The 26,876-nt window shown below is 27.1% G+C and overlaps 1 protein-coding gene across 2 annotated transcripts; it reads left to right on the top strand.

The window, feature by feature from the left end:
* Positions 1–1,377: 1,377 nt before the first annotated feature.
* LOC111038904 (cytokine receptor-like) lies at positions 1,378–25,153 on the top strand. Of its 2 annotated transcripts, none has more exons than XM_022322174.1 (14): positions 1,378–1,472; positions 1,591–1,736; positions 12,613–12,787; positions 13,307–13,732; positions 14,642–14,777; positions 14,878–15,056; positions 15,160–15,317; positions 15,410–15,638; positions 15,822–15,999; positions 16,466–16,614; positions 16,719–16,885; positions 17,593–17,761; positions 17,904–18,056; positions 24,601–25,153. In XM_022322174.1, the coding sequence occupies exons 3-14, from the start codon at positions 12,637–12,639 to the stop codon at positions 24,780–24,782; spliced, it is 2,277 nt and encodes a 758-aa protein (XP_022177866.1). In that variant the 5' UTR covers positions 1,378–1,472; positions 1,591–1,736; positions 12,613–12,636; the 3' UTR covers positions 24,783–25,153. The 2 variants fall into 2 exon arrangements, with proteins under 2 accessions (XP_022177866.1, XP_022177868.1); XM_022322176.1 differs by having other exon boundaries at positions 1,420–1,511.
* Positions 25,154–26,876: the final 1,723 nt, after the last annotated feature.

The following is a 26,876-nucleotide window of genomic DNA, read 5'->3' as shown; positions in this document are numbered from 1 at the left end:
AGATTTTATTATTTATAATTATTTTATACATTACATAGTATGTTCGCTATCAATGTGGAAAGACCATTTTTGGCCTACAAATAAGTCAACCTTAATTGATAACATAAGAGTTTTTATATTTGAAAATTAACATTTACATTTTTATGAGCATATATAAAGAATTTTAATTTTAAAAAGTCCCGAGACTTATGAATTATGAATTTGTAAGACGGAGTTAACAAATACCGATGAATCTATAATATGACATTGGTACTATATTATAAATTATAATATATTTATTATATTACTCGTGTAACAATTACCCGAGTACTGAACACAGGCTTGGATTAACGTGTACCTATAAAGCTAGACAATTAGGGAAGTTATTTTTTTCTAGCTTAACAAAAAACTCGTCCCTTCGGATTCGAAATTCAAAATGTTTTTTATGATATTTTTTGTAAAATAGTAACACAAAATTATAACCGTTAATCAATTAGTACGATTTTATATAAGTAGAAAAATAATATTTTAAAGTTTAAATAATTATAACATTGGATTTTTTTTTTTATTACCCGTGTAGTTTATTTTGAATAAAACATAAACTAATAAGGTCTAATTAATACTTAAGATTGTTTATGTTATTTTACTCTCAAAAAAATATATTATCTATGCAGATAAAATATAAAATATTCGAAAAAATCAATTAAATTTTTTCCGAAATAAATTGATTGCTACTTGCCAGTACTTGTATAATGTGTATTAAAACATGGCTTGAATTAGATATTGGATACCGATTTTAAATACGGATTAAAACCGAAATCGATAACGAAACTGAAGACGAAATCGAAAAAATTAAATACTAATACCCGAAATCGAAATCGAAAAAAATATTTTCGGTTTCAAGCCCTGATTTAAAAATGTGTGTTTAGCGCCTAGGGCTAGCCTATTGATCTAGCCCTGACTGAACAATTGTAAATTATTATGGATTTTAATAAGTGAAAATCATTAAGAGGAAAAAATATATTATGGACAGAGTAATAGTATATTGTATATATTATTATAGTCACAAGAAAATGTCCAACATTTGTTGACAATTATTTGTCTCTGTATTCTGTAATCTAGGCTATAAGCAAATAGTTCTGTGAAAATGCGTTATTTTTCCTCTAAAACAATACAATTATGTTTCAAGATTTTAAGACACAAAAGTTTCATTCAAGGGCACACCATGTAATACTCCTCATATTAAATCAAAAAGACATCCCGAAATCGTGTGTTTACAATATTATTTCTACACACATTTCAAAGGATCGACCATTACAACGATCCCCTTCCACTTCCCTTGGCGTTGCGCATTAGGTTTTTGTGCGACCATCGGCTACCTACGGTCAACCATCGGGATTTCGGCACAGTCGCGTTCGTCCAGTGTTCTAAGCTATTGCATGGTTTTTGCGATTATCGGTTTTGGCTTCAACGCGTCTCGAGCTTACATTAATGTACATTTTTTTTTGTAATTTAATTTTAAGTTATTTTAGGTATAGCGTTATATAATATAAAATAATCGTACTTCGTCGGTAATTATTTTTTGACGTTGATTACTATTGGTGATTTCAGATCGCGGTTCTAACCACTCAACCACCGTGGGTATTGACATAACAGTATTGCTGTGAAAATTGTACTGTAAAAGAAAAAGTGAAGATCAGTTGGCAACCACTATATGAGAGTACGAGACCGCCGGTAACAAAATATAAACTATCGAGGTACGTACATACGTATAAGTATAACTATATAACACTTCATGTTATTATAATTTATATTAAGTTTTGGTCATGTAGGTTACATATCCACACCATTTATCTCTAAAATTTTGATTTGATCGTTTTACAATAATCTGTTTTTTATTATTTATTTTTGTGAGATTTTCAACACCTTTTAAGCAACAAAAATCTTCAAATTTTAGGGTTGGTTTTGATAGTATTTATTGGATATAGTTAGTACTTTGAGGAGCGAAAACTCAAATGTAAAAAATTCCAAATACTATTCAAAATAATCAGAAAAAACAATCAATTTTGTTTTTTTTGTTGCTAATTGAAAATGAATAATTAAAAAATACTTATTATGTTCTATAAATTTTTATTAACATTTAAAAAATATTTTGGACCTTTTTGATTTACCTATCTAGTATTTATATTTTGTACACATTTTAAATTTTCTTTACTTGTTTTTCAATTTATTTTATTAAACTCGTGTTAAATGTAGGTACGCTTATGTTATTTGACAACTATTACTATTGCTTACCACAAATGATCAGTTGTAAAGAGTATATTATGTATGTATATTGCATATATTAATATTTAAATAAAAAAAAATATTTTTTTTCATATTTGACCAAAAGATTAATATATCTCGTGGAAACCCATGAAACATTTTGGCTAAAACACTGATGAATGTATTTAACTACACCAAAATAAATAAATAACCTACTTATCAATGATAATTTATCAAGTAGTTATAAAGCAAGCAGGAATGTGTTTCATAAATTTCTAACCCTTCTAGCGTCCGGAAAATAAATTGTTCTGAAACAATGACAATACCATTATAATTTATTTGACCGTTGTATGCATGCATTGTATAATAACAAATTTTGTTTTAAATGCTTGTTAGACTGGGGTGTTTAAACGTTAGTAAGTATATTATTGTAGGTACTGTATAATCGATTAATTACGTTTATTTAATTAAAAAAAGTTTTTCATCATCACTAAAATGTGTTCGATACTCGTTTTTGGCAAAAATTTCAAAAATTGCATAAAGCATATTATATATTGCCCTACAATATGTCGGGGCTAAGAGATTTATAAATACAGGAATCTGAAATTTGTCGTGTTTTATTTACAATTTCTTTATTATTCGTACTTAGGTATATATTTACATTTTAACACGCGTAAAAAAAAGAGTCCGGGTGAGTACAATATATGTACATACTGATAAATGTTGCAATGCCAAACGAACCTTTTTAATCCAGCAAAAGAATTTCGAAGTATATAACGTATACATGCGACGCATTTCCGGATCCCTATATACCTGTGTAATGTTTATATAATGTGTTAAAGTTTACGTCTAACACGATTTACAACCCAAACAGATTAACGTTTTGTGTGCATGTCTCTGTGGGGTACCATATTATATTGGATATATTGGTTTCTTATTCGAGAAGAATTCTCTATTGTTATATCCATGGGCTACGACTACTGTCCGAGCGTAACGTTCACGTACTTCACAGAGCACTGCAAGTACCTGTACCTTTTTAGTATTATTTAAAAAAAAAATAAATAAATACGTTATACGATTATTTTAAATTGTGAACGAAGCGATGAATGTGTTGATTTCACAATGGTCTGTGTTTTTTTTTTGCGTCTGTCATTCCCTTTTGGATTAGTATAAACGCATTAATCATCAACTTTTATTGTGGTATCCGGTAGTAAATTTTTACATAGTTGTTATTTTGGTGGTAGAACCGTGCCGAGTGCTTTTCAAAATAATCGGAGTAAGAAATACATATAGGTAAAGAACGGGAAAGGGAAAATATTTATGTGAAACTAGGTTTTGAAAAAAATTATTTTCATATCTATTTTGTTGTGATTCAAAAATTAATAATCATAGACACTTTTCTTGAGTAACCATCACTATAAAGAATGAACTAGTAGATACCACACATTCACATATTGATAAGTTATCAATGATAACTATACACAATACATTTTCAACATCACTAGTTATTACTCTTTTTACTAGTATCGAAATTTAAAACGCTAAATTAAACGTTTAAATTGCTCTTAAGCTCTTAGGTAAACCATAAACCTGCAAGATCAATGCAGAATTATTTTTATCAAATGTCATGGTTTATAACTATGAAAATTTAATATTATTATTTCTATTTAATTCAAATAACAATTGAACACCTGTATCCCGTAGTTACTAAAGTTAGTGAATCGATACGATAGTTCACACAAACGGTCACTGTATCCTGTTAGATTTGTATAGGTACTGTAAATTATACAATAAATAATATAATTGTACGATAGTAGATATTAACATAAAAAATTATATACTGTTCTAATATTGTTTCAATTATTATAACTATAAACCAACAATACAATTAAGTAGGTAGTAAAAATGTGTATGGATTTGTTTCATCTGACAAATCTTTCCAGGAAAATAGAAACTTCAATATGGTATATGAAAACTAATTTTTTTCTTCTGTTACAAATACTTTATCATAATATAGTTAATTGCAAAATAAATTGAAAATATATTTTTTAAATTTAATTATATCTATGCAAATATCGCGAGTCTGTTAACGAGCATCTGTAAAATTCACAATTTACCTCATTTACTGAGACTTTTGTTTTCTTACTGCGCATATTTACTATATTTTATAACCGTGCCCTTCCGTACACGAAAAAGTGACTGAATTAAACATTTAAAAGGTGTTTTAAGCTGAGAGATAAAAGTTAATATCATAGTAGTATTTAATATTGGTTTTTTGTGCCAGTTAACGTTATTTACTTTATAAATCTACGACAAAGAAAACATTGAATTTATATTATTTTTGTCTGATTGAAAATAATATACTGATTTATTAATCATCATATTTATTAGAAAATTATAATGATGTAAGTAGGTACCAAATTGAATAAGTCTCTCCTCGCTTTGCTGTTTAGTATGTTTCGACTGTTATGATATGGTGTACCTCGTCATTGAGTAGGTCACTGCATTGGATATTGTATTAAAATTTAATTCAATGAAAAATCATTGCATACAAAAACGATTTCGATACACGGCCTTTATTTCTAAGAATATCTTATAAGGTTATAACATATTCATATTTTATACTACTATTAGTTATTGGTTTTAAGTATTTTTGTAGGTTTCAAGAATTATTATTTGTCCAGTGCATATATCTTGGACATTTTACTTATTTTAAAACGTTGGAATGCGTTTCTTAATCAACCACTACACAAATTATTTTATTAATTTAAGGTATTTAGGTATTTTTTAATAACCTTGAGCCTAACGTTATCTCTTCCGACAGCAATTAGCAGCAGGAATTTGGTTTTCAACAACTATATTTTATGGCTGTCTAGCTGCTCTAATCATATATTAAGAGAACGCCACACCCGTATGTGTTGTTTGATTTGTCTACTAAATAACCCCGCGAAAAAATAACTATAATAAAAACAATTTGTAAGGTGTACCCGGTACTTAACTAATAACACATTTGTAATACAATATAATTTCAATAGTAAAATAATAATTTAAAACAAATTATCAATTTTTTCAATGACGGTAAATAATAATATGTAAAAAAACAATAAATACAATTTACAAATAATATAAAATTAAAATCTATTTTATAATCGTTTTCTTAAATTAAAGAATATTTTTTTCAAAAACATATCCACTTCAATTTCGTTTGAATTTAATTGTTCACATACGGTTTTTAATCTGTTTTGAGTGGTTTTTGATTTAGAATATTTAGTTTTGGACTCTCCTACAGTTTGTAAAGCAAGTTTTGCACGGTCAGCCGAAAGTTCATGTTTTATTTTATTGATTAATGTCCAAATCGATGAACTTTTTCCTCCGACTAAATGACTAAATCTATTGTTCCATGACTCGCATACATTATTGGTACTGTGATTATTTTGGAAAGTTGTTTGGTGAACATCCTAAGTTTCCGAAGGAAATATCGCTGGAAAACGTCCAACAGTTAAACTTGAAACATTTTGTTTATTAACTCGATGTAACGTTCCACTTATGTACTTTTCATCAAAATAATTAAAAAAATCTTCCTCACCATGAGGTGTACTTAATTTTAAATAGTCGGCACCTTCTTTTAATCTAGGTAGTGGCAAAAAAGCCAAGCCATTATTAAAACATAATCATCGTGATATTTTTTATTAATCCTTTTTTAATCCTTTTAATTTCCTGTAAGTGCTCTGCCAAAGATAGTAGAAACATCCGTTTATTGTTAAATTTTCTTTTAATACATTTTTTGCAGCATTTATTAGTGCTTTTTCAACTTTCAGGTATAGTGGATCTGGAAAGAGATTGTTCTTTTCGTAGACTGAAAGAATAGCATGGAACATTATTTCGTAAATAGTTACTTTGAGTTTTTTTAGAGTAGGCATAGAATTCATTATATTTTCCAGTTCTCATAACTTATAATTTCAAAAAAACTATTCAGAGCCAATCCAAAGTTACCATCTGTATACCAGGTATTTTAACTTTCTAAGAGCTTACTTCTGGTTCCAAAAATGATGACCCTTTCATTTTCTTCACTATGGTTATCAAATAATAAACACGCTTCACGTTCATAAATATTCCATTCACCTACAATACAATTATGGTTATATTAATATATTATGCTGATAATATAATTTTTTTTTATTTTTCACTTGTATTATATATTTTATTCTTTTACATTTGTATTTTTATACATGTTTTTATAAACATTTAACGTTTTACGCCTGTTAGACCGCCGATAAGATAAAAGTAGATTATACATAACGAATTGAACAAAGTCTGACAATAGGTATTATCATATTATATAATATAATATAATTGTGTTAATTGTATTCATTGTCAATATTCATAGTACATACATACCTGCTATTTTTAAATCTTTTAGATTTTCAGGTACCTACTATTAGCAAACTCTGAGTCCTTTGATTTTGAATAGTTTTTTGAATAGATTTTTGTTTCGGAAGTTCTTCAAGAATACTTTCCGAAAGACACGTCACAGCTTCTGAAAATAACTGCGATGGCGTAGACTTCGTTATTTTAGCCCGTATTTTAATTTGCATTTTAATTTTGTGCGGCATCAATATCATTTTGACACAATAGATAATTATTTTCATGATCAATTTTAATTAAATGTTATTTATCCAGGGACGTTTTTAAAATGCATGGACATTTGTGAATATTTTTTTGTAGGATTTCTACCTTATAAAATTTAAACTCTCTTTGTGTACAACATACATATACTTTTTAAATGCCAACTTTTCTTCGCTCTTCTGGCTCTTGAAAATATCTAGACTATCCATAACTATTCAAACAGAGATTAAAACAAACGCACAGCGAAATATATAATAAACGAAAGCACACTGTAGTACCGCGAATACTGAGAAATGAACACTCACAGGACTTGACACATTTTATAAATTAACGCTTCTATAATATTATCAGAACATTAAAGATAAAGTTATTTGTACCTTTCTTGTCCATTATAATATGTCGCATTGTTGCTGTATCTAGTTATTATGTATCTGATCGATATGACAGACAGACTGGCAACGTGCTCTGAATCGTTTTTCCAAAATTAACGTTAGTTGTGTGAACATAACAATTGTACGTAGGTAATATTATAGGTATAGCAGATACCTATTAAGGTAAGATCACATTTAGCTCCATCAGTTTCAAAGTTAGAGTGAATTGACCTATTATGAGATTTGATGGTAAGAACATTACCTATGATTCTATGTTAGTTTTTTTACGATAATTCAATTTTTAGGTGAGTTATGAGCATTTAAATAGGCTTCATTATAAACGCATAACTTGCTAAAAAATGAAGGTACCTAACAAACATAGAAACACAGATAAATTTTTTATCATCAAGTCTCATAATAGGTCAATTTACTCTAACTTTTAAACTGATTTAGATAAACGTGATCGGCTGAGCGTAAATTTGCTATGTTACGCACTTGTGAGACGGAGACAGCACAGCGGGTGTGGCGTCCTTTTAATAGTGAGTTGTAAAATTTATACAATACACTATTGTTGGTCTTGAAATTCCCGAAAAAAAATCTCTGACCCTACAAAAAAAATCTGCAGACTACAATATTACTCACAACCACATGAAAATTATTGATCAAATATTTATTGAATTCTAATAAGTGTAATAACTACATAATTAATATTTAATTACAAATATATACTTAAAGTAATGTATTGGTACTTTTCACTAAAAAATAATGTATAATAAATAATTTTCCTACATTAACATTAATATTATTTTCTTTCATATCACGATCTGTAACAACATAATACATATATTAATAGGTTTTCTAAGAGAATAGGTACCTTACTTATATTCACCAACTATTGTTTGATTATTATTTGTATTTTATACACATTTTTTTTATTGTATTTCATAATGTTTTAAATACTGTATCCATAAAATAAAACTTGTGCAAAATACTCCAAATTAATGTTTATATTATCGTCAAAATATAAAAAAAAAAATGGAAATGTAATATTTTATTAGGGGGTTATAATTCTTACAGAAATACAAATAATGTAAAACAACATATTATTGTTGATGTTTAAAAATTATAATGTAAATACAAAAGTAAGTGAAATTGTATTCAATATATATTTTAAGCTTTGGACATTGATTGGTTTTTTAATTTCATTGTTTCTTTAATACCCACTTGATTTTTTTAATGATGTAAATAATTATACCTGTACAATAAGTATATATTTGTAATATTAAACATTAATAAATATGGTAATTACACTAATTAGCGTTAAAAAAACTCTTGTTTAATCATTTTCATGTGGTAGTGAGTATAATATTATGGTTTACTTTTTTTCTTTGAGTCGGGGGTTTTTTTCCAGGGTTGTTTGTCGGGAAGGCTGTATGACATATGTGGCAAAGGTACAAAAATGACCTATCATTTGGGCCAAAATTAATATTTTACATAAGTATTAAGTAGGTAGTTATTTAAAAATGTCTATCTTTTAAAAATTATATTATATTAATATTATTATGTTGATAGTAAATTATAATATAGGCACATGCACATCAAAATTTAATACATTTAATAAATTGGTTGATTTGTTATAAAAATATAAAAAGTCGATAAATTATAATATACATGCACATCAATATTGACGCTTACACGGATGCTTACAAAATAGGTACTTACTAATAATATGTTATAACACAAACTGCTCACACACTGTCTATTTGACACTCTATCGTAATCAGATAATACATTTGTCGATTAATATTAAGCGTTTGGAGTTTTTGAGCGATATAGTTCTAAATTTAATATATGTTATTTAATTTCTGGCGCTTTTGTACGATACAACTTTTTTTTTCTTATCTTAATTTAGCCCTTATGTCTTCCACCGGTCGGGGATTTGTATTTTGATTATCGATACGGGTACGATGTCCGTGTAAGAACTATCTGCTCATTCTACTCAATTACTTTTTAAATACACAAAAATTAAATTTCAATGAAATCTAAATACAATTCAGTCTCTGCCTTTATCCTATATAATATAATTTTGTAAAAAAAAGTTAGGTATGGTTTACTTATCTATTTTATGTGTTCGAAATATTCAATCGTACTTGTAACTAATAATTAAATATTATAGTATTAAATTTTATCATTTTACAATTATAATTTTTTTTTAAATAGTATCTAAGATGAATGAATGAAGATTGATTATTGAATCGAAGATTGATGATATCACGACATGATTATGTATACCTATTAAAACAATCACCATCTGAAAATTAAAAACAATCTAGGCATTCAATACAGTAAACACAATTATTATCAGTAACATCCTACTTTGTATTTGATTCGATTTAATATTTAAGTAGGTATTCGGTGACTAGTATCTTAGTATTTAAAAAAGTATTCGATGTGTAAACACTTTTATGCACAAACCCACACATTTACATGGATATATTACAATTAAAAAACCTGCTCAAACTGCACAGCAATAATTAATAATAATAATATTATATTATTATTATTATCATTACTGTGCATGTGTATTTTATTTTTTTACAGACGTTTTAACAGGGAGACTTGAACGCACGTACAACCATGAAAATGTATATTAATTATTACTTATTGTTTTTAATCGTAAAAAATTCATCGTCCCTCAGCGCAATGAGTGAATATTTTTAACTTAAAGGGGTGAGATTATTTTTAAAAAAATAATAAAAATTCCTACTCCATCACAAGCATAGCTTAAAGGAATTTATTTTGTCTTATTGAATTTTTATTATTTATGTTTTTTGTTATAATGATAAAATTATGTATTTCCAATAAAAAAGGCTTACATTTGAATAGTCAAACAATCACACACTCTGCAATATAATATGTACAAACTACAAACTACAAATGATACAAATTTAATTAGGTATTAAAAAATAGGTAATTTATCTAATAGGAAATTTTAGTATAGGTAATCAAACATAATAGGTATTTTTGTAACAGCGAAATATCAAAAGTGTATTATGACTTTTAAATTGTTATGGCATACCTAGTACTATGTTACTATTATTTGCATTTTAAAATTAAACAATATTATAATATATCCATAAATTATTTGTAATTTTCCTCTCATTTCAGAATGTTATCTGTAAACGAATTTTGATTTCCTTGTTTGGCTGGTATCTTTGTTACCAACATGTGGTTTCAAATGTACTATACCATAGTAATAGTAGGCACTAGGTATAGTATAGTATTTCGCGCCGCGGAAGCAATGCGAAAGCAGTTCCCGCGGCGTCGTCGGTTCAAAACTGGAAAAAAAAAAGGGTATAGTATAGTATAGTATAGTGTAAAGTGATTACCAGATAGGCACACAAATAGATAATATGTATAATCTATGAATACATATAAATATAAGGGGGCTGTTTACACTGATTTTTCGCCAACGACCATACCACGTTGAATACACCAGTTCTCGTCCGATCACTGAAGTTAAGCAACGTCGGGCGTAGTTAGTACTTGGATGGTTGACCGCTTGGGAACACTAAGTGCCGTTGGCATGCCTTTTTATCTTTACACTCACATAGTTTAATACTAATTAATTATTACCTATTCTACTCATAGGTATTTTTTTTTTTAAACAAATATTGATATTATATTTATTAAGTTATTTATTTATTTTTAACATACAATAGATAAGTTATAATGTGTGATATAAGTATATGAACTTAATTCGATTCTGAGCCATAATACGAAAAAACAAAATAGTAAATGGGAAAATAACAAAAATAGTAAAAGCAAAGTCTCCAATATTGTTATAAAAACCAACACAGTGAATTGAAATTTATTCATACTACTAATTATATTCTTTTGTTATTAGATATTGTGTTTTGTCATATTATATATATAAAGATATAAATTACAAATTTACATTTGTATAAGTTGGAAACTTTATTTTTTAAATAATTTAGATTGTTATTAACATTGTAAGTTGAAGTGATATTTCTGTTAAATTTTTATATTTTTTTACACATAAATCAAATTTAAAAAAATACAGCAATACAATATAAATAGTAAACAATACACCTTATCAGACGTCGTACAATGTATAACTATAAAATGATTTTAGACTCTAGACTAGAGTTTCCTAACTTGTGGCATATGAAGAAAATCTCTCTTTATAAAAAAAGAATGATCTGAATCATTATAAATTAATATTTTTGTGTATTTTTACATGTATTATTTTTTTTAGCTATAATTTGTTTTTGATAGTTTGACCGGACACTTATTATTTTATGCAACAAATTAATAATATAATTAGTATATTTGATATAAAATTGCTAATTTTAAAGGTTAATACGTTATACTTATACAACGAAGCAACACTTTAAAGTTAATTAATTTAAATATAAAATGCTTACATATTACCTATATTAAGTTTAATGCTCAGCGGAGTCAGTGGCGAGATATTAGTACATTGTTCATAAGCCGAATTTTTTAGTTATAGGGAAATAGCATGATTGATTGCAAAGATTGGCCTGTGGTCGTAGAATCGTAGCCCCCCTCCCCACCATCACAATAAATATAAATTAAATCTCAATACAAATACTATTTTAATTTTTTAATATGCCTCAAATTTAAAAAACTTAAGTTTAAGTTTGAATTGGTTTAGATTATAATTTATAAGAGTATGTAAATTTAAAATAGTAGTCAAATAATAAAAATAATGCTTATCGATTTTTAAGACACAACGTTAACATCTTCTTCGGGACGAATAACTAAGAATGGCCTTTAATGTTAACCCACTGAGACTTTTGGTTATATTATACAATATTATACCTGTATTATACTTATCTAAATTGAATAGAGACTTCGGAACACTGTAGGACATTAGGAATAGATACTTTGTCTCTATTCAGAATCGTATTTTGTACGAGTAGGTATATCGAATTTGTTATTAAACTGGAATCTTAAACGTTACTTACGTACCATTCGCAGTGACCTACTGAATGATGAAGTTCATTCGATACCCATGCAGCAGAACGAGTTTCCGGTTTATTTTTAATCTGATACGTCTTGTGTAAATCTATATAAATATCTAGTGTAAATAATTAATAATTTTTTATAATAGGGAGGTACCTACACTAATTAACGTTTTTTCCGTTTTTTTAGTTTTCATTTTACATTTAATTAATATATAAGTTAATAACTACTAAAATAATTAATTCAACACATCTGTCTGCAATATTTGATTATTAAATCATGAAAACATTTCCCATAATTTGTTTCAGAAATAATTCATAGTCAGAATCAGAAGTTAAATAGTTTTTTTTTTTTGTTACAGTTGATTTGCATTGGAGGTATAATCATGGCACGTCGGCAGTATACAGTTGGAACTTTCAAACACAAGTTGTTTACATCGGGACAGAAATGGATTTATGAATTGTTGATAACACTAATATTAGTTGGGTTTTCAAATTCATCGATTACTTGTGGTCCTGGCATATATTCACCCGGAGGTAAGGATATGAATCATTTTTAACCTTTATGTTATAATAAATCGTATAGTAAATTGAAGGTCCTTCAATAATTAACTAATTATATACATAAAAAAAAAAAATGATTTCTTTAAAATAAATTCATGGATCTGAGATATATTATCTATCAATGAATCATTAATAGTATTTATCATAGATTTAACCAACAAAATGTGTATCAGAAGCTATTTTTAAATATCAATTGAAAATAATATATTAAATTAATTGTTAATTGATCAATTTTTGAATCAGAAAATTGTTTAAGCATAAAGAACGGCATTTAATCAATTATTTTTAATATAATCATGTTCAATAATTCCTTATATTTTAAAAGAAAAACATGAAATTAACAAGAACATTTTCACCTATTTCGAAAATCAGTGTTTTGTACATTGGTTCCTAAAAATAAATTCTTTTACATTATACTATCTGTTCCACAAACTTTAAACAGTTTAAACAAGAAGCTATACAAATCAATTATAATTTTTTTTTCAATTTTAGGAACTACTCCGAATGGTAAAATTCTCGTCGAACACAACAGCAATACTCCGTTGGAAATTGCATGCGTTTTAAATCCTAACCACGAACTATTACAGAAAGTGCTTAGTGATAATGCTGATGAAGGTAACAAATCAATACTTCTAAGCCAGAGAATCAGGTTCTACAAGAACGAAGAATGTGTGCCCAAACAATATGTGTCGATCATCAACTCGACAGCAGCACAATTGAGAGTACCTAATCCTCCAACTGGTTCCGATGTTTATACATGTATGGTGTGTGTAGATAAAAACAACAAGTGTGCTCAGGTATCCAAATCGTCTGTCAAAAATGCTCTACAAAAAAGCATCATAAACACTGTTGGATCTCATTCGAGTAATTCGCATGATGACTGCATCGGGGTGTGCTTTAACAATGTTATTGTTGGATGTAAGTTAACTGCAAGTTATTGCAAGTGTTTTCATTGGGTCACTGTAATAAATAAGTTAAATTAGAATTAAATGATAAATCACTGCAAAAAAAAAAAAAAACGATTCTGAGCTAAGACGATTTGTCAGCCTATATTATGTACTGAATACTTGAGTATATTTTCTGACATTATTGCTATTCAAATAATTAATTTTACTATTACAGTAGGTTGAATTAATTTTTTCCAAAAACATAGTAGGTATTTTAAAATGTCATCGTTTGTATGAAATTTAATAATAAACTTTAAATGTTCGTTTATATTTTTGAATTACAGCATTACAAAAATCGTTATTATTAGTTTGAATAGGTATCTAATCAGATAATTTATTTATTTATTTATTATTTATCTAATTTCATCCGAATTTGAACTTGTCCAACAAAACAATCTGGTGTTACAGTAGAAACTTTTTTAGCAACCTTGTTTTAAAATTGCAATTCTTAGTTATAAAAATTGAACACTTTATCAATTTTTAACTACAAAATTATTTGAAAATGTTCGTGATTTTGACGAAGTTTGTGAAAATTTTAAATTCAACTATTAATAAAAATAATATTGGATCTTTTTATTTTCGATATTTTTAAATGGTATATGGATACCTATTATTGACATTAAAAATATATTTTTAAATTTCAATTGTCTATAAAAAGCTCAAAAAGAGTCAAAATATTTTTACACCTTAAGTTATTCAGTTTTAGATTTAATTAAAGTTAAAGCTCTTAAAAAAATACATTATTATTTACTGAGCAACATTTATAGTTTCTGTCTGTATAATTTGTACAAATGTATGGTACACATTTTTATAAGACGGAAACATATTATTATTAGATTATGTAAAGTATTTATAAATAATCATTGGTCTTTGTCTACAGATAAACCATTAAAGATTACAAATTTCTCTTGTATCTCTAACAACTGGGAAAGTCTATCGTGTAATTGGACTAAACCGGAGAACCCGATAAAAACCACTTATAAGTTATACTTTAGACTGCGTGGTCGTACTGGCAGGTAAAATGTTATAATCGTATATAATTTCGTTATTAACAATGATGCATTAATACAAATACAAACATTTTTTATTTATAAAAAAAACATATTGTACTTTTAGTTCCAGAACTGTCACAAAATGTCCTACTGACTCGGATGTCAATAATAATACTTGTTATTGGGATTTATCTACCACACAACTATACAGACAATCACACGAGTATTACCATTTCGTGTTAATCGGCGAAAATGAACTGGGAAATTCGTCAACGTCAATTTCTTTTCATCATTACGCCAACAGTATGCATTACATAATATTATATTTTTAATTTGTTTGAATTGAGATAAATGTGTATTATATTATACAAACGCACTTAATTTAATTTTCTTTTCCAATGTTTAGTAATTCCTGCGAAACCTACAAAAATCGCAGTGGTTGATAAAACAGAATCAAGTATCAATCTTGTGTGGTCTTTGGATACAATGTCTCTTTATTCACATGGATTGATTTTTAAGATTCAATATAAATCTCAATGGGATTCCAATCCCGAACACTGGAATGTAAGTATTCAATCATATACACGGATGAAAGTCAAAACAAAATTATGATTAGACCACTTACCTATACCAATCTTATCTATTTTTCTCCTTAGTCAATAAGTTTGAGTGATATCTGTAAGCCACAATCGACATCTCAAACCACTTCCGTCCAAGTTATGACATGTCTGGAACGCAACGCAACTAGTTATTCTTTCAACTTCACCGGTTTAGAATATCCGTTTACTCGTTACAATTTTTGCATATACGTCCGGACGGCATTGGCTGTTGGGGACGATAAGTGGTCTGCTCCGGGTTGCTTCACTACTAACACCAAGCCAACGAGTAAGTTTACAATTTATTTCTACTTTCACCTGCTCTGATTGAAGTCGTGTTCTGATACATTTCTTTTGGTATTCGACAATGATGAATTAAACATCAAGTTATTCATGTTGTACACAATCTTTATGATAAATTGTATTTATTTCATTGTATGCTTACATTTTTATACAACCGATATATTTTTAGTTCCTAAAAGACCACCACAAACTGACATTGGGAGCTTTGAATATGTAATTTCGCCATCAGACAAATCCAAAAGGGACATTGTGATTTATTGGCAACCTATTGAAGAGAACGAAAAATGTGGTGAATCGTTTAAATATGTTGCTTACTATATTCATACGACGGAAGATAAACAAATCATGTATGTACCACTCAATAAGTTTCTATTAAGGGGTTATATATAGGCAATTATTTCTACATAACAAATTTCATTAGACAATTATTCATTAAAAACATCTTGAATTATCGCTGTTTCTAATGTGATTTTTCAGTTAAACTATTAATATAAATATCAATAATTTGCTTAATACTGAATAGATGATTTTGTATGTTGAACAAAATATTATGTATAACTTATTAGTTTTTAATTTTTAATTATTAGTTAAAAATCATATTTATTTTTTGTTGTGGATCAATCAACTTTTACCGTCTTTCATTCGTATACCTTTGGTGTTATTTAAAACGTTTTTAGTAGAAGCCCTAACAATAATATGCTTTTTAGCTTTTACGGGTATATTTTATCCTGATTAATATAATATAATATAATATAATTTTAATGAATTACTGATTTTAAATCATTCTAAATGACTATTTATTTATCAACACAGCACTTACCTTAGCAATGACGTAAGAAAGAATCACGCGAGGTTCGAAAATCTCAGTACCAGCATCGGATACGAATTTATAGTAATCTCATACAATGAAGAAGGTTCATCCATAGAATGTTCAAGGGTATACGTACCTAGCGAATCAGACAGTGAGTCATATTATGATAGATATCTGTCATATGTATACGATTTATTTTAAATTAATTAATTGCATGTTTACCTAATTGTTTTGTCAACTTATTACTATTTATAGCACTCAATAAACCAGCATCGTTCAAGAAAAATGTATTTGACAAACAAGGAATTTTTGAATTATCCTGGAAAGACTCTGATTCTCAAGAATTATCCACTGAAAATCAACGATATTTTTACTCTTTATTTTGGTGCGAAAAAGACTTGATCGATCCAAGGCAGTGTAATGTATGCGAATTAATGTATTATATGAAATATATTAATAGTTATCGAAATACCGAAGGTTCTATTCTTAGATTATAGAACTATTGATATCAACATATAGTACCGAACTAAATTGGAAAAATGTAACTTTAAAATTGTTTATTTTACTATACAATTTCCTAAATGTGGGTTATAATTAAATTTATATTAATTTACTACTGTAAGTGGTCTTTTCGTAAATTTTTAACATAATATTGAATATCATACTATTATTTGAGTAATCATTATGTTGGGCGGGGGGAACGCACAAATACGGTGACGTCTTGTAGTCTCGGGCTCCATCTATTTCGGGTTTTGTGACGGATTTGTGTCGTTCGTTACCTCGACGGGGCCCACGAGCGCACTAGTAATGCGCTGTCTCGTTACAAAACTTAGAACTGAAAGTAGAAATATTAAATATTAAAATATAATTGTAGGTAATTGATTTATTTTAACAGGTACATGTTAACCCACAAAATCGTTGTTGTTAGCTTATGTCATATATTATCTTTCTCTATCTATCTTGGTGTGTCTGGTGACAATCTTTTTTTTTCATACCTACCCTCTATAAAGAAGTTTCAAAACATTTTATACATCGATATCAATAAGCAACACTAATAATAATAATTATTATTATTATTATCCAACGTTCTTGATATAATAGATAGTTTTAATTTTTTTTTTTTCTGCAGGGTTATATGAACTGGATGCATGTGTCAATTTCAGTATCTTGTTACAACACTACTTTGTTTGATGACATGGATAAATATATTTTTGCAATAAGTGTTAACAGCGAAAATCAGATGAGCAATGGTATCGATTACCTTAAAACTAGAAGCAGCGGAATGATGTGGGAATCATGTACGTAACTATTAACTGCGCATGATATGTTTTGATAAAAGCTCTTTCTTGTAATAATACAATTTTTTTTTTTTTGTATATTAATTTTATTTTATTTATATACTTTTTGTTCAAATCGATTTTTGAATTTATGATTGATTAGTCAATGACAATGTAAAGAACGTTTGGGTTAGTGTCGTTGGTTCGACGTATGTGGGTTTGAGCTGGAAAGTCTACTGTGATGACAAGACTTGCTTAGTCGGATATCGCATATTTTACTGTCCCATAGTTGCCATAAATAATTCCCTCTGCAGAGGTAAGATATTTTTAGTTTTCAATGAAAACTTAATATTATTAAGTTTAAGCCTTCGGTTATGGCCCTTCATTGTATTCACTTCAAATTTTTATATTATGTGACATATGCGATAGTATTGTGCGTGTAATCATGCGATGGGGTCATACCTATTGGATAATTTACAATTTTATATAAAATAACCACTAACCTAACATTACCTAAATTTTTTTCTGCTCTGATTATGGAATTTATTTTAGTTTTTTGAGCATTATTAATATTATCACAATCGCACTAAACTAATAGATATGTCTCGGGAAAAATATGCATGCTTTCATATCAAAATATATGTAGGTACTTATAATACACCGAAACATAAAATATTATGTTATATCTTCATTAAACAGAGTGATTATTGGAATAATTATATAAGACACTAAACGTTCATTACATTTTAATCACATTGAATCTAATATTATTCTATATGTATTTTAAATATGTGCCATTTGAGGTACTTACCTGGTTTTTATTATTATTAAATATGATTGGCATATGATAAATAATTTACATTTATTATTAAAACGTATTTTTACGATGTGATAATTATTATAGTTTGAATTTTCACTTTCATAAATAAAATGCCAATATTTTTTTTGTTTAACTTAAACTTTAATTTTTGCTAAAGATTATTATATTATTATGTATTTCTCTGTGTACTGTGGGTTATGATAATTGTGATTTGTAATGTTTTATTTCATAAACTATACAACTTAATATTATACACTTAGTATTTTACATACCTAGATTTGTTTATTTATTTATGCATTTTAAAATCAATATTATAAGATAGATTCACAATAATATATGATGTACCTACGACCTACCTTTATGTACACTATAAACTAGTGGTGTATGTAAAACATAAATATAATTTAACATAAGCTTAAATAAAATATGGAAATAACCAGTAGGGGCATGCACCGTTTCTACCAATTTAAACAAAAAAGGTTTGGTTTTTGTTTTCTACAAATAAACCTGCTTTGATAAAATCATTATACTTATATTCCATATATTTGGAAGAAATGTTGTATTTACATACTTGGGTAATAAATAATCAGTATTGGAATTTATATAATATTATGTTGAATGTTGTATTAAAAGTGTATTGTATAAAGTTTAAATTTGAAACAATAATTTATTCTACATGGTTTATATGACAATGTTTAATATTGAAAATATAATAATAACTAATAACTTAAATAAAAAAAGTCACTAAACATAAGTACAGCATATACATATTATATATTTTCTGTCTGTTCAACATGGTTTCTATAACAATAATAATAACTTATGAGTCATACCAAAAAATTTAAGCTTAATGCATTGGGCATTGTATTTTTTTAATAACGTTTTAATTTTAGAAATAACGTTCAATGCAGATATTAACGTAATCAGCATGTACCTACTTAACATACAATAACTAATAAGTAGTTATAATGCTTTTATCTTTAATTACCTAATTAATCCCTAAAAAGTTTATTCGTCTTTCGACAACATTTCGGAAAACACGATTATCGACAATCTTCAGAAAAATAATAAAATAATAAAATGAAAAAAATGAAAATTCAATCATATCTTAACAATTGTACAAGTATTTTTCAATTATTGTTTACCTAAAATATGACTAAAAAATAAAAATGCAATCATATAAAGCAAAACAAAATTGTGTGCCTACTACTATTCTAATGCGGTTATCAAGGGGCAAACTGTATTATACAAAATTAGATATATTAATATTAAGTTAAAATCATACAAACAAAATGTACTTATTTATTATATTACTTATTTGTTACTAATTTTTATTAACAAGCATATTATCAAATGCTTAATAAAACCATTAAAGAAATAAGAATTTCAACCTTTTGAAATCACTAATCAGAGTAAATTGCATGTACTTTTATTTTACCCATAACGTGCACAAACAGTGTCAAACTAATTATAAATGAATTATAAATTTATCATGCATGACACTAACTTCAGTACCTACCTAGTATATTTGTTATAATGTGTGATCATTTGTATACGGTTGGTATAGATTTTTGTGTGAGAGCCACTAGTTGCTTGTCAAAGACTGTGATTTTCCTGTAACTCGAATACGGTGAAATAACAGTATTATTGAGTTTAGCATTGCCCGTCAAACATGCGGTGCTTACCACGCAGAAAACATGCTTTTAATACATACATATTTCAATATATATTAACACCTATCGCTCAAAGTTAATTTGTACAGCTCCTTAAGTTGATGAATATTCAAAATTTAAAAAACACCATTGTAAATACTAAATCCCATACAATTATCGGTCCACTCAGAATATAAAATGTGTTTATGAATAATTATCGTAGGATTAACGTAATCTGGGTGTACTTAAAATGTCGTTAATACTGACAACTTTAGGTAGGTACCTAATCCCTAGTACCTACACAGTTTATTCGCATACTAAATTATTATGTTAATTGCAACATTAACCGTATAATTTATTGTATAATAACGATAGAATATAATACAGAAGTTAGAAAATTATTAATTATCAATGACAATATTTTTTTGGAAGTATTCAATTAAAAATTATAAAACTGTACCTTTAGTTTTTGCCATATTAATTCAAGATAAATTAAATAAACACACAACTTAGGGAATAACTCATAGCTTATACAACCTTGGTGATGTGGAGTCAGGATAAACAATGTGAAGTCTTATTAATTAAGATAGGTTGTGTTGGTAATGAACTTACCGATATGAAGACAATATAAACCAGAAATGCAGTCCTTCAAAATAAAAAACGAATATTATACTTTGCTAAGCACTAAGGTAATTTTAATCGAAAATAATATAATTAGGTACTGTATATTTTACAATACTAGACTTCTTAAAAAAGCCATATCAACTATAGTTTTAACTTATTTGATTATTATTACTAGAGAAGGGGAAAAATATTATTACAATCATCTGAAACAGGTGGTTTTATTTTTTTTTTTAGAGAAATACTCACTTAATTATAAAACTGACATGTACATTATAAAAATACCATTTTCATCTTCAATGTTTATTATAAATTTATAACTCACATTTTTAATCACGGCATAGTAGATATTATATACTACTTATTATTAATATACTACTTTGTTTTGCTCCTCAGAATCATTAATAAGATATTTTGTCTTTCTTATATTCACACTTACATACTGCTTTAATTTCATGTCTTCTAATAACATTTATGATTAAATATTAAGGGGCCTGCACGTGACATGTTTTTTTTATTCAAAAACATGTCTTATTGGAAAAACTCTCACGCCTCGTGGACTGATCAGATTTTGATAATTTTGTTTTCTTAAAGATATATATATATATAAATATAGAGACGTCTTCTTACAGTCCTCATTAGATTTGGATTTTTAAAATTATATTTCTATATCATAAAATACCGATGTTAAATATGACAAATTTTCCCAAGCAATTGTTTTTTTTATTACTTTTGTTTAAACTACAAAATTAAAAAAAGTCCAATAAGACCTGTAGAAACTCACCCTCTTTCTAATAAAAAAAAAAATAATAATGTAATTAGACCATTCTACAAAATACGAGGCGTGACAGTTTTTTTTGTTTTTTTACGACTAACACAAATACCATGGGTACCGAAAATCGCATATTGCCTAAATATTGCCCCTTATTAGAGATACACGAGCAGGTAATATTGTATCTATTATAGTGTTGCATTAATGTTTATCAACTATTGAAATATTGAATAACTATTGATACCTAAGTATATAAATATGCACAGTCATAATTTTCTCTATTAGTTAGAATTAAAATTAATAAAAACCATTTATAACTTGTTCATCCTAAAACAAAAAAAAAGTATTTAATTAGAACTTTTTCATTCTTATTTATTATACTTTTTTTGTTAGCTGAATCCTTTTCATAATAATACTTTCGCAGTTTCGCATGGCTGTGAAAATGATGTAATAAGAATAAAACATCAAAGTTTATATCTCAATCGTAAAATGTTGTTAAACATAAATATTACTATCAGGTACTGCTTAATATAAGTTATGAATTTTATTTTTTTAAACTAATATAATTAAGTTGAAATGAAAAACTTTGTACATTTTAATCTTAAATTGTAATATTTTAATATCATTAGATTAGTAAATATTGGATAATTTTAAGAGCCACAGAAACACTTTGCATGCTGGGATGCCAAAAGGTTTAGTGATAACACTAAAGTGATGTTTACACTAAAGTAGCCAACTGTCGCTCCTCGCGCTTGTATCCTTGATAGAAACAAAACTATTTTAATTGAACAATTAATTATGCGCCATAATTCCATAATGTTATGGCACTGCTTGTAGTAATAAATCAAATTATTAGAAACTTTTTACAATAATGTTTTTATAATAATTTGGTTCCATTAGCTGAGGTTTTTAAATTTGATTAAATCCAGTTTATTATTTAATTTTTGGTGATTTAGAACTTTTTACTTTTATAACAATCGACATTAATTATCTTATGGTGAACATACACTTTAACTTATTTGATTCGCCTTTGCAATCTAAGACTAAATAATTGTTTATGAAAACAAAACAATGTTATTTAGAACCTTTTCACGATTAAACATTTAAGTCAAACGTTATATGACTTGACTGGATTTTTGCATGCAACTAAAAAGGTACGCTCTTTGCCGGTGGCTGAGGACTGGGGAGTAGTACAATAGTATAATTTTACATCCAGGAATTAAGTTATAATAAGTTATTTGACTCATAATCGTAACAGTGTCAACATTTTCTTTACATGACATTTTTTTAGAATCCCCGTGATATTAAGTTGTCTACATAATCTATAGGTATATATAAGAAGGTAGGCCAGTGGGGTAACGCTGTACTGCTCATTAGGTGTCCAGAGGAGTATTTGATGTGTTAAATTTGAATTTAATGACATACAATATTTGTATACCTATACCTGCGAAAAACGATTCTGAGCGAAGGCGGCCCATCACCCTATAATATTCTTAAGTATTTTGTATGATATTGTTGCGATTGAAGCTATTGATCTTATTATTAGGCATTAGTAATAGGTAGTATAGATTAAATTCATTTTTATCAAAAAATTGCATTTGAAAATGTCATTGCGTGAATAAAATAAAACAATATAGGTACATTAAAAGTTTCAAGTACTCACGAATAATATTTTTAAATTATACAACAAAAGAAGTATAATCGTTATTCTTCGTTTAAATATCTATAATTTTGTCCAAATTTAAACTTAAATTTTTTATAAAAAATCTGTAGGAAAATAAAGGAATACCTATGGAGAATCTTGTATTAAATTTTTAAATTATAGTTGTCTATAGAAACATTTTTATGAATTTTTAACTCAAAATAATTTTCAAATTTTCGTTTTTTGACCAATATTGTCAAAATCCTACTTCAGAGGGTCATAAAATGTTATAAGTATAGAAAATGCCAATACAAACAATTGACAATAGGCACAAAAAACATAGATGATTGTAAAACCAGTACATTTTTTTCTCCGCTCAGAATCAAAAATGAATATTTCTTTATTTTTCTTCAATAGACTCAAAAACAACTTGACGTTTTTAATGAAAGTTATATCAACAGATTTCTTAAGACTCGTATAGAGTTTATAGCTCATTTTTCAACCTATATAGGGTGGCTCATACATGAATTAAGTTTTTGCTCACGAAAATCGAATTTTTTTTTGTTTATTTAAAGGGTTGCTATTGATTACACATTTAAGATTTTCAAGAAGAAAAATTCGATACGTATCGATACGAAATAGTTACGTACCACCTCGTATCGGAGTTCGAGTCCGATACGGGTCGGTACGTATCGCTTGTATATTGCACGTGTAACATCTTGAACGCTCAAAATTGACCCGATACGTACCGATACACTCCAAATTCTTTCTTGAAAATCTTTATTATATTTCCTTTATAATTAATAGATATATGGCATAGTTACAATGTTTTTTACAAATAGTTGTAAATAGTTACCTGTAATTAAAAAAAAAACAAATCTTAAAACAATATTAATACAGTGATTACTTTTATGAATTTCAACAATGATTTGCTTTCTTAATTCTAGACATATTTTTGATATAAATAAACACGTGATACGTGAAGATAAATAACAATTTTAACGTTATTGAATTTATGTCAGTCTTTGATTATTCGTTCTAAAAATATGTCTAGAATCAAGAAGTAGAGAATCATTAATTCATAAAATGAAATATTATAATATAGTTTGTGTGACGGAAAACGATAAAACTATAGATCAATTTTAACCTAGGCATAGGGCCATAGGCTAGTATTACAATCTATAGTATAATTAATGACGTGTTAACATTCTACACTCAATAAAATAATATTTGTATGTTCGCTTTAAATTTCTGTCAAGAGCCACATTAGTTTGTTTATTACTTTTATTTTACGATTATTTATTACATTGCAACTATTTTGCAACTAGTTTATTTATGTTTTATTCATTTCAGAAACTATGACAGAGAAAACAGTGAGAGATGTTCATAAAAATGATTGCGAAGGTTCTGTGTTAATTACAAATTTAAGGCCCTACACGGCTTATTTAATAGCCATCGCAATTGTTACAAGCAACGGTGAAACCATACATTTTGATACTAACATCAAAACATTAAATGGACCAATATTAAAATGAATATCCTTCAAAAATAATGTAGTACAAATAATTTTTTTTTGTCAGAATCCTATTATTTTTATTATTAATGTATTACTCTTATTATTTATATTAGTGTGTATAAGTGCTTAAAAACAAAATAGACTTTATTAAAGGCAATGTTATAATTAGGGCCCGTTACAATGATGTTGACGACTTTTGCATCTTTTTTTGTGGAACATCATAATTCATAGACTATGCTATCCAAACCTAAAATTTGTTTAAATAACATACAAATCTATATAATTACATTTAATTCTGCAGTTTTTGCGTTTTACTCGATTTTAGGTCATTTATCTGACTTTCACGGTTTTTTTTGAAGTTTTAGAGATTATTTTTATAATAGATAGATAACAATATTACAAGTTAATTATTTTTCATTAATATATTATTTTCAACAAATTGAAAAAAAAAACCGTAACTTAATTATTTTTATATCTGTAAATTTAAATCAAAATCACATACCTATATTTAGGTATGAATTATTGTCATGTTTAATTTTAAAATCAATAAATTATTGTATTAACTTAAATCGTTTTATGAGAGTTTTTAAATTCTTAGATCATTAACATAATACCTATTATATATATTATAGTATATTATATTGTTTATTATACAAATTAAATTGTAGTGTATTTGTATAGGTTTTGTATAGCATTAACATCCGGACCTAATTATAATGTAACTATTTATGTTTGATACTTATCATTATTTCAATATCAATAACCTAATATCCTAATTATATTAATATTATAACATTATTAAACATTGCATTTTTATATTATTTACTATTTATTTTTATGTAAAGATTCGGATTTTGTATTGTTGTATACGCCGATCGCTTCCTACTAATAAACACACACAATTAAAATATAAAATGTTATTAATGTTTTGTCCTACAGTGGCCGTATTAAGCGATCACTGCTGAAATCCAATATTTGTATCCACTCATTCCATCCCTACCTCTTTACTTTATTAGGTATAGCTTAACCTAGTTTCCATGTTACTACATATTGTAATAGTCTACTGTAACTTACTGGCCAAGACTAAAATATGATATATTTTGTTATATTATTTAAGATATAACATATTATGACGTAGTAGTTTCTCAAACTAGTCAATAGTTTTAATAATAAGAGGGAATTTTATAAGGCGTAATATTTAGGCAATTCACATGACATCTACACTTCAGCTGTTTCAATGTGTGAGTAGTAAATTAATTGTAGTGTGCGTAATCGTTATTGTTTTTATCTCTTGTACATGGTCACATCAAATAGTCACAGAAAAATGAAATATATTTTCGTTTGCATTAGTGCATAAGTGTATAACCATAAAAACTACTAAAAACGGTACCTATTAAATCAATCATCCTCATGAAGTTCAATTTTAATTTCGACAAATTTGCGGAATTTTAAACTTCTAGACTAGGCTATTTAGGAATTACTTTTTCCATTTAAAATGAGTTGCGCCCAAATTAAATACAAATATAATTTAACGGATTTAAAAAATAATATTATTTTAATGTTTTAAGGTTTTTTATAATTAAAAATTGAAAATCGATTTAGATATTTTGTCAGCAAAATCATACATAAGTTAGAAATTTTAGTTGAACCTTTCGAAGTGTGGTGTGTAATTTAACGCCACATATTGGTATAAAAGTATGAAAAATATGACGTGTGCTGCATGTACTTGCTACTTGTATAAAATTATAATTTAAAATCAACAATTTGTATTTAAACAACTTATTGTTTATCCTATTTTATTATACAAGTTGACTTCCACGAGGACCATATTTGGTACTCACGTGGTGTGTCTCCTGTGCCACACATTAAACACGTTTTGTTCTACAGGCTTTGAGTACCAATTCTGGCACTCACACCATTTGACTCTCGGGGTTTGAGGGCCAATTTTGGTACTCACTATTTTTCGTGATTACGTCACTGAGAACTGTTTCTGATGCTCAATTCGTTTAATGGAGTAGAAAGAGGAGAACTGAATACAGCAAACAGCGCTCAAATTTAATGTTTTTTAAAATAAAAATATAACTAGGTATCAAAAAAAAAAAAAAAATTATAC

The sequence above is a fragment of the Myzus persicae genome, unplaced genomic scaffold, assembly GCF_001856785.1.
Source record: "Myzus persicae strain clone G006 unplaced genomic scaffold, MPER_G0061.0, whole genome shotgun sequence".
NCBI lineage: Eukaryota > Metazoa > Arthropoda > Insecta > Hemiptera > Aphididae > Myzus > Myzus persicae.
Note: the sequence above shows the minus strand (reverse complement) of the source record. Positions and strands in the feature narration are given on the sequence as shown.